The sequence below is a fragment of the Heterodontus francisci genome, unplaced genomic scaffold, assembly GCF_036365525.1.
Source record: "Heterodontus francisci isolate sHetFra1 unplaced genomic scaffold, sHetFra1.hap1 HAP1_SCAFFOLD_739, whole genome shotgun sequence".
Taxonomy (NCBI): domain Eukaryota; kingdom Metazoa; phylum Chordata; class Chondrichthyes; order Heterodontiformes; family Heterodontidae; genus Heterodontus; species Heterodontus francisci.
The window spans coordinates 184,109-196,278 of NW_027140934.1; the positions used below are offsets into that span (position 1 = coordinate 184,109).

General features: G+C 30.8%; 1 protein-coding gene across 1 annotated transcript in view; it reads right to left on the minus strand.

Moving 5' to 3' along the window:
- Positions 1 to 261: 261 nt before the first annotated feature.
- Positions 262 to 12,170, minus strand: part of LOC137361411 (alpha-2-macroglobulin-like protein 1) — a 99,813-nt gene continuing 87,904 nt past the window's right edge. Inside the window, exon 13 of the mRNA XM_068026279.1 lies at positions 262 to 318. Coding sequence (XP_067882380.1) covers positions 262 to 318 — 57 coding nt within the window. The remainder of the gene's footprint in view (positions 319 to 12,170) is intronic.

Here is a 12,170-nt window from a genome sequence, read left to right on the forward strand (position 1 = left end):
AAAGAGGAGGAGGGAGCGTGATGAGTTGAGATGGAGGTTGATACTCTCGGGCCTATTACAAGAGGCTTGGACACCCTGCGCCCAGAGCCTGAAAGTTCACGACCTCGGGAAACGGTCTATCCGAGCCGCGGGGCAGTCTGCAGATGGAGATTCCGGCGGGGTCTTACCCGACAGGGACGAGATCCCAGATCCATGTCTCGGGGAAGAACTCTCGGACTGGAACGGCTAGTCTGGATGGGAGCAGGGGTGCATGAAGTAATCTCACGGGCTGCGCGAATCCAAACCTTGCAGAGGTGGTAAACCCAGCTGTCCCCATTGCTGAAATAAAAGATATATTAACACATGGCACAGGAGAAATAACAGGAACTGAACCCACAGTTTACAGGGGCTTGGGGGGGGGTGGTGGGGGAGGGGGGTTGCTGAGGAGTCCCACAGATTGAGGAGGTGAGGAGATTAATATACATTGCCCCAAAGCAAAGACCATCACACTTTGAGGGGAAATTCGGGGGTAATTGGGGTAAATCTCAGGGGATACATTGAGATAAATTACAGGATACATTGAGATAAATTACAGGGATACATTGAGAAAAATTGCAGGAGACATTGAGATAAATTACAGGATACATTGAGATAAATTACGGGGATACATTGAGATAAATTACAGGATACATTGAGATAAATTACGGGGATACATTGAGATAAATTACAGGATACATTGAGATAAATTACAGGAGACATTGAGATAAATTACAGGAATACATTGAGATAAATTACAGGGATACATTGAGATATATTACAGGATACATTGAGATAAATTACAGGGATACATTGAGATAAATTACAGGATACATTGAGATAAATTACAGGACACATTGAGATAAATTACAGGAATACATTGAGATAAATTACAGGGATACATTGAGATATATTACAGGATACATTGAGATAAATTACAGGGATACATTGAGATAAATTACAGGATACATTGAGATAAATTACAGGATACATTGAGATAAATTACAGGGATACATTGAGATAAATTACAGGGATACATTGAGATAAATTACAGGGATACATTGAGATAAATTACAGGATACATTGAGATATATTACAGGATACATTGAGATATATTACAGGGAAACATTGAGATAAATTACAGGATACATTGAGATAAATTACAGGGATACATTGAGATAAATTACAGGATACATTGAGATAAATTACAGGAGACATTGAGATGAATTACAGGGATACATTGAGATAAATTACAGGATACATTGAGATAAATTACAGGATACATTGAGATAAATTACAGGGATACATTGAGATAAATTACAGGGATGCATTGAGATAAATTACAGGATACATTGAGATAAATTACAGGATACATGGAGATAAATTACAGGGATACATTGAGATAAATTACAGGATACATTGAGATATATTACAGGATACATTGAGATATATTACAGGGAAACATTGAGATAAATTACGGGATACATTGAGATAAATTACAGGGATACATTGAGATAAATTACAGGATACACTGAGATAAATTACAGGGATACATTGAGATAAATTACAGGACACATTGAGATAAATTACAGGGATACATTGAGATAAATTACAGGGATACATTGAGATAAATTACAGGATACATTGAGATATATTACAGGATACATTGAGATAAATTACAGGATACATTGAGATAAATTGCAGGATACAATGAGATAAATTACAGGATACATTGAGATAAATTACAGGGAGACATTGAGATAAATTACAGGATACATTGAGATAAATTGCAGGATACAATGAGATAAATTACAGGATACATTGAGATAAATTACAGGAGACATTTAGATAAATTACAGGGATACATTGAGATAAATTACAGGATACATTGAGATAAATTACAGGGATACATTGAGATAAATTACAGGGAGACATTGAGATAAATTACAGGACACATTGAGATAAATTACAGGGATACATTCAGATAAATTACAGGGATACATTGAGATAAATTACAGGATACATTGAGATAAATTACAGGGATACATTGAGATAAATTACAGGATACATTGAGATAAATTACAGGGATACATTGAGATAAATTACAGGATACATTGAGATAAATTACAGGGATACATTGAGATAAATTACAGGGAGACATTGAGATAAATTACAGGATACATTGAGATAAATTACAGGGATACATTGAGATAAACTACAGGGACATATTGAGATAAATTACAGGGAGACATTGAGCTAAATTAAAGGGATACATTGAGATAAATTACAGGATACATTGAGATAAATTACAGGGATACATTGAGATATATTACAGGATACATTGAGATAAATTACAGGATACATTGAGATAAATTACGGGGATACATTGAGATAAATTACAGGATGCATTGAGATATATTACAGGATACATTGAGATAAATTACAGGGATACATTGAGATAAATTACAGGATACATTGAGATAAATTACAGGGATACATTGAGATAAATTACAGGATACATTGAGATAAATTACAGGGATACATTGAGATATATTACAGGATACATTGAGATAAATTACAGGGATACATTGAGATAAATTACAGGATACATTGAGATAAATTACAGGGATACATTGAGATAAATTACAGGATACATTGAGATAAATTACAGGGGTACATTGAGATAAATTACAGGGAAACATTGAGATAAATTACAGGATACATTGAGATAAATTACAGGGATACATTGAGATAAATTACAGGATACATTGAGATAAATTACAGGGATACATTGAGATAAATTACAGGGATACATTGAGATAAATTACAGGATACATTGAGATAAATTACTGGGATACATTGAGATAAATTACAGGGAAACATTGAGATAAATTACAGGATACATTGAGATAAATTACAGGGATACATTGAGAAAAATTACAGGGATACATTGAGATATATTACAGGATACATTGAGATAAATTACAGGATACATTGAGATAAATTACAGGGATACATTGAGATATATTACAGGATACATTGAGATAAATTACAGGGATACATTGAGATAAATTACAGGATACATTGAGATAAATTACAGGGATACATTGAGATATATTACAGGATACATTGAGATAAATTACAGGGATACATTGAGATATATTACAGGATACATTGAGATAAATTACAGGATACATTGAGATAAATTACAGGGATACATTGAGATATATTACAGGATACATTGAGATAAATTACGGGGATACATTGAGATAAATTACAGGATGCATTGAGATATATTACAGGATACATTGAGATAAATTACAGGATACATTGAGATAAATTACAGGGATACATTGAGATAAATTACAGGATACATTGAGATAAATTACGGGGATACATTGAGATAAATTACAAGATGCATTGAGATAAATTACAGGATACATTGAGATAAATTACGGGGATACATAGAGATAAATTACAGGATACATTGAGATAAATTACAGGGATACATTGAGATAAATTACAGGGATGCATTGAGATAAATTACAGGATACATTGAGATACATTACAGGATACATGGAGATAAATTACAGGGATACATTGAGATAAATTACAGGATACATTGAGATATATTACAGGATACATTGAGATATATTACAGGGATACATTGAGATAAATTACAGGGATACATTGAGATAAATTACAGGATACATTGAGATAAATTACAGGGATACATTGAGATAAATTACAGGACACATTGAGATAAATTACAGGGATACATTGAGATATATTACAGGATACATTGAGATATATTACAGGATACATTGAGATAAATTACAGGATACATTGAGATAAATTGCAGGATACAATGAGTTAAATTACAGGATACATTGAGATAAATTACAGGGAGACATTGAGATAAATTACAGGATACATTGAGATAAATTGCAGGATACAATGAGATAAATTACAGGATACATTGAGATAAATTACAGGAGACATTGAGATAAATTGCAGGATACAATGAGATAAATTACAGGGATACATTGAGATAAATTACAGGATACATTGAGATAAATAACAGGGATACATTGAGATAAATTACAGGGAGACATTGAGATAAATTACAGGACACATTGAGATAAATTACAGGGATACATTGAGATAAATGACAGGGATACATTGAGATAAATTACAGGATACATTGAGATAAATTACAGGGATACATTGAGATAAATTACAGGATACATTGAGATAAATTACAGGGATACATTGAGATAAATTACAGGATACATTGAGATAAATTACAGGGATACATTGAGATAAATTACAGGGAGACATTGAGATAAATTACAGGAGACATTGAGATAAATTACAGGGATACATTGAAATAAATTACAGGGACATATTGAGATAAATTACAGGGAGACATTGAGATAAATTAAAGGGATACATTGAGATAAATTACAGGGATACATTGAGATACATTACAGGATACATTGAGATAAATTACGTTGATACATTGAGATAAATTACAGGATACATTGAGATATATTACAGGAGACATTGAGATAAATTACAGGGATACATTGAGATAAATTACAGGATACATTGAGATAAATTACGTTGATACATTGAGATAAATTACAGGATATATTGAGATAAATTCCAGGAGACATTGAGATAAATTACAGGGATACATTGAGATAAATTACAGGATACATTGAGATAAATTACAGGATACATTGAGATAAATTACAGGATGCATTGTGATAAATTACAGGGATACATTGAAATAAATTACAGGATACATTGAGATAAATTACAGGTTACATTGAGATAAATTACAGGGATACATTGAGATAAATGACAGGATACATTGAGATAAATTACAGGATACATTGATATAAATTACGGGGATACATTGAGATATATTACAGGATACATTGAGATAAATTACAGGATATATTGAGATAAATTACAGGGATACATTGAGATATATTACAGGATACATTGAGATAAATTACAGGATACATTGAGATAAATTACGGGGATACATTGAGATAAATTACAGGATGCATTGAGATATATTACAGGATACATTGAGATAAATTACAGGATACATTGAGATATATTACAGGATACATTGAGATAAATTACAGGGATACATTGAGATAAATTACAGGACACATTGAGATAAATTACAGGGACACATTGAGATAAATTACAGGATACATTGAGATAAATTACAGGATACTTTGAGATAAATTACAGGATACATTGAGATAAATTACAGGGATACATTGAGATAAATTACAAGATACATTGAGATAAATTACAGGGTTACATTGAGATAAATTACAGGGATACATTGAGATTAGTTACATTGATACATTGAGATAAATTACAGGGATTCATTGAGATAAATTACAGGATACATTGAGATAAATTGCAGGATACATTGAGATAAATTACAGGGATACATTGAGATAAATTACAGGATACATTGAGATAAATTACGGGGATACATTGAGATAAATTACAGGATACATTGAGATAAATTACGGGGATACATTGAGATAAATTACAGGGATATATTGAGATAAATTACAGGGATACATTGAGATAAATTACAGGGAAACATTGAGATAAATTACAGGGATACATTGAGATAAATTACAGGGATACATTGAGATAAATTACAGGATACATTGAGATAAATTACAGGATACATTGAGATAAATTACAGGGATACATTGAGATAAATTACAGGAGACATTGAGATAAATTACGTTGATACATTGAGATAAATTACAGGAGACATTGAGATAAATTACGGGATACTTTGAGATAAATTACAGGGATACATTGAGATAAATTACAGGATACATTGAGATAAATCACAGGGATACATTGAGATAAATTACAGGGATACATTGAGATAAATTACAGGATACATTGAGATAAATTACAGGGATACATTGAGATAAATTACAGGGATACATTGAGATAAATTACAGGATACATTGAGATAAATTACAGGATACATTGAGATAAATCACAGGGATACATTGAGATAAATTACAGGGATACATTGAGATAAATTACAGGATACATTGAGATATATTACAGTATACATTGAGATAAATTACAGGGATACATTGAGATAAATTACAGGATACATTGAGATAAATTACAGGGATACATTGAGATAAATTACAGGATACATTGAGATAAATTACGGGGATACATTGAGATAAATTACAGGATACATTGAGATAAATTACAGGATACATTGAGATAAATTACAGGGATACATTGAGATAAATTACAGGACACATTGAGATAAATTACAGGGATACATTGAGATAAATTACAGGATACATTGAGATAAATTACAGGATACATTGAGATATATTACAGGGATACATTGAGATAAATTACAGGACACATTGAGATAAATTACGGGGATACATTGAGATAAATTACAGGACACATTGAGATAAATTACAGGATACATTGAGATATATTACAGGGATACATTGAGATAAATTACAGGATACATTGAGATAAATTACGGGGATACATTGAGATAAATTACAGGATACATTGAGATACATTACAGGGATACATTGCGATAAATTACAGGGATACATTGAGATAAATTACAGGATACATTGAGATAAATTACAGGATACATTGAGATAAATTGCAGGATACAATGAGATAAATTACAGGGATACATTGAGATAAATTACAGGATACATTGAGATAAATTACAGGGATACATTGAGATAAATTACAGGGAGACATTGAGATAAATTACAGGACACACTGAGATAAATTACAGGGATACATTCAGATAAATTACAGGGATACATTGAGATACATTACAGGATACATTGAGATAAATTACAGGGATACATTGAGATAAATTACAGGATACATTGAGATAAATTACAGGGATACATTGAGATAAATTACAGGATACATTGAGATAAATTACAGGGATACATTGAGATAAATTACAGGGAGACATTGAGATAAATTACAGGAGACATTGAGATAAATTACAGGGATACATTGAGATAAATTACAGGATACATTGAGATAAATTACAGGGATACATTGAGATAAATTACAGGGATACATTGAGATAAATTACAGGATACATTGAGATAAATTACAGGATACATTGAGATAAATCACAGGGATACATTGAGATAAATTACAGGGATACATTGAGATAAATTACAGGATACATTGAGATATATTACAGTATACATTGAGATAAATTACAGGGATACATTGAGATAAATTACAGGATACATTGAGATAAATTACAGGGATACATTGAGATAAATTACAGGATACATTGAGATAAATTACGGGGATACATTGAGATAAATTACAGGATACATTGAGATAAATTACAGGATACATTGAGATAAATTACAGGGATACATTGAGATAAATTACAGGACACATTGAGATAAATTACAGGGATACATTGAGATAAATTACAGGATACATTGAGATAAATTACAGGATACATTGAGATATATTACAGGGATACATTGAGATAAATTACAGGACACATTGAGATAAATTACGGGGATACATTGAGATAAATTACAGGACACATTGAGATAAATTACAGGATACATTGAGATATATTACAGGGATACATTGAGATAAATTACAGGATACATTGAGATAAATTACGGGGATACATTGAGATAAATTACAGGATACATTGAGATACATTACAGGGATACATTGCGATAAATTACAGGGATACATTGAGATAAATTACAGGATACATTGAGATAAATTACAGGATACATTGAGATAAATTGCAGGATACAATGAGATAAATTACAGGGATACATTGAGATAAATTACAGGATACATTGAGATAAATTACAGGGATACATTGAGATAAATTACAGGGAGACATTGAGATAAATTACAGGACACATTGAGATAAATTACAGGGATACATTCAGATAAATTACAGGGATACATTGAGATACATTACAGGATACATTGAGATAAATTACAGGGATACATTGAGATAAATTACAGGATACATTGAGATAAATTACAGGGATACATTGAGATAAATTACAGGATACATTGAGATAAATTACAGGGATACATTGAGATAAATTACAGGGAGACATTGAGATAAATTACAGGAGACATTGAGATAAATTACAGGGATACATTGAGATAAATTACAGGGACATATTGAGATAAATTACAGGGAGACATTGAGATAAATTAAAGGGATACATTGAGATAAATTACAGGGATACATTGAGATAAATTACAGGATACATTGAGATAAATTACGTTGATACATTGAGATAAATTACAGGATACATTGAGATATATTACAGGAGACATTGAGATAAATTACAGGGATACATTGAGATAAATTACAGGATACATTGAGATAAATTACGTTGATACATTGAGATAAATTACAGGATCTTTTGAGATAAATTCCAGGAGACATTGAGATAAATTACAGGGATACATTGAGATAAATTACAGGATACATTGAGATAAATTACAGGAGACATTGAGATAAATTACAGGATACATTGTGATAAATTACAGGGATACATTGAAATAAATTACAGGATACATTGAGATAAATTACAGGTTACATTGAGATAAATTACAGGGATACATTGAGATAAATGACAGGATCCATTGAGATAAATTACAGGATACATTGAGAAAAATTACGGGGATACATTGAGATATATTACAGGATACATTGAGATAAATTACAGGATATATTGAGATAAATTACAGGGATACATTGAGATATATTACAGGATACATTGAGATAAATTACAGGATACATTGAGATAAATTACGGGGATACATTGAGATAAATTACAGGATGCATTGAGATATATTACAGGATACATTGAGATAAATTACAGGATACATTGAGATATATTTCAGGATACATTGAGATAAATTACAGGGATACATTGAGATAAATTACAGGACACATTGAGATAAATTACAGGGACACATTGAGATAAATTACAGGATACATTGAGATAAATTACAGGATACTTTGAGATAAATTACAGGATACATTGAGATAAATTACAGGGATACATTGAGATAAATTACAAGATACATTGAGATAAATTACAGGGTTACATTGAGATAAATTACAGGGATACATTGAGATAAATTACATTGATACATTGAGATAAATTACAGGGATTCTTTGAGATAAATTACAGGATACATTGAGATAAATTGCAGGATACATTGAGATAAATTACAGGGATACATTGAGATAAATTACAGGATACATTGAGATAAATTACGGGGATACATTGAGATAAATTACAGGATACATTGAGATAAATTACAGGATACATTGAGATAAATTACGGGGATACATTGAGATAAATTACAGGGATATATTGAGATAAATTACAGGGATACATTGAGATAAATTACAGGGAAACATTGAGATAAATTACAGGGATACATTGAGATAAATTACAGGGATACATTGAGATAAATTACAGGATACATTGAGATAAATTACAGGATACATTGAGATAAATTACAGGGATACATTGAGATTAATTACAGGAGACATTGAGATAAATTACGTTGATACATTGAGATAAATTACAGGAGACATTGAGATAAATTACGGGATAATTTGAGATAAATTACAGGGATACATTGAGATAAATTACAGGATACATTGAGATAAATCACAGGGATACATTGAGATAAATTACAGGGATACATTGAGATAAATTACAGGATACATTGAGATAAATTACAGGGATACATTGAGATAAATTACAGGGATACATTGAGATAAATTACAGGATACATTGAGATAAATTACAGGATACATTGAGATAAATCACAGGGATACATTGAGATAAATTACAGGGATACATTGAGATAAATTACAGGATACATTGAGATATATTACAGGATACATTGAGATAAATTACAGGGATACATTGAGATAAATTACAGGGATACATTGAGATAAATTACAGGATACATTGAGATAAATTACAGGGATACATTGAGATAAATTACAGGATACATTGAGATAAATTACGGGGATACATTGAGATAAATTACAGGATACATTGAGATAAATTACAGGATACATTGAGATAAATTACAGGGATACATTGAGATAAATTACAGGACACATTGAGATAAATTACAGGGATACATTGAGATAAATTACAGGATACATTGAGATAAATTACAGGATACATTCAGATAAATTACAGGGATACATTGAGATAAATTACAGGACACATTGAGATAAATTACGGGGATACATTGAGATAAATTACAGGACACATTGAGATAAATTACAGGATACATTGAGATATATTACAGGGATACATTGAGATAAATTACAGGATACATTGAGATAAATTACGGGGATACATTGAGATAAATTACAGGATACATTGAGATACATTACAGGGATACATTGCGATAAATTACAGGGATACATTGAGATAAATTACAGGATACATTGAGATAAATTACAGGATACATTGTGATAAATTACAGGAGACATTGAGATAAATTACAGGATACATTGTGATAAATTACAGGATACATTGAGATAAATTACAGGTTACATTGAGATAAATTACAGGGATACATTGAGATAAATGACAGGATCCATTGAGATAAATTACAGGATACATTGAGATAAATTACGGGGATACATTGAGATATATTACAGGATACATTGAGATAAATTACAGGATATATTGAGATAAATTACAGGGATACATTGAGATATATTACAGGATACATTGAGATAAATTACAGGATACATTGAGATAAATTACGGGGATACATTGAGATAAATTACAGGATGCATTGAGATATATTACAGGATACATTGAGATAAATTACAGGATACATTGAGATATATTTCAGGATACATTGAGATAAATTACAGGGATACATTGAGATAAATTACAGGACACATTGAGATAAATTACAGGGACACATTGAGATAAATTACAGGATACATTGAGATAAATTACAGGATACTTTGAGATAAATTACAGGATACATTGAGATAAATTACAGGGATACATTGAGATAAATTACAAGATACATTGAGATAAATTACAGGGTTACATTGAGATAAATTACAGGGATACATTGAGATAAATTACATTGATACATTGAGATAAATTACAGGGATTCTTTGAGATAAATTACAGGATACATTGAGATAAATTGCAGGATACATTGAGATAAATTACAGGGATACATTGAGATAAATTACAGGATACATTGAGATAAATTACGGGGATACATTGAGATAAATTACAGGATACATTGAGATAAATTACAGGATACATTGAGATAAATTACGGGGATACATTGAGATAAATTACAGGGATATATTGAGATAAATTACAGGGATACATTGAGATAAATTACAGGGAAACATTGAGATAAATTACAGGGATACATTGAGATAAATTACAGGGATACATTGAGATAAATTACAGGATACATTGAGATAAATTACAGGATACATTGAGATAAATTACAGGGATACATTGAGATTAATTACAGGAGACATTGAGATAAATTACGTTGATACATTGAGATAAATTACAGGAGACATTGAGATAAATTACGGGATACTTTGAGATAAATTACAGGGATACATTGAGATAAATTACAGGATACATTGAGATAAATCACAGGGATACATTGAGATAAATTACAGGGACACATTGAGATAAATTACAGGATACATTGAGATAAATTACAGGGATACATTGAGATAAATTACAGGGATACATTGAGATAAATTACAGGATACATTGAGATAAATTACAGGATACATTGAGATAAATCACAGGGATACATTGAGATAAATTACAGGGATACATTGAGATAAATTACAGGATACATTGAGATATATTACAGGATACATTGAGATAAATTACAGGATACATTGAGATAAATTACAGGGATACATTGAGATAAATTACAGGATACATTGAGATAAATTACAGGGATACATTGAGATAAATTACAGGATACATTGAGATAAATTACGGGGATACATTGAGATAAATTACAGG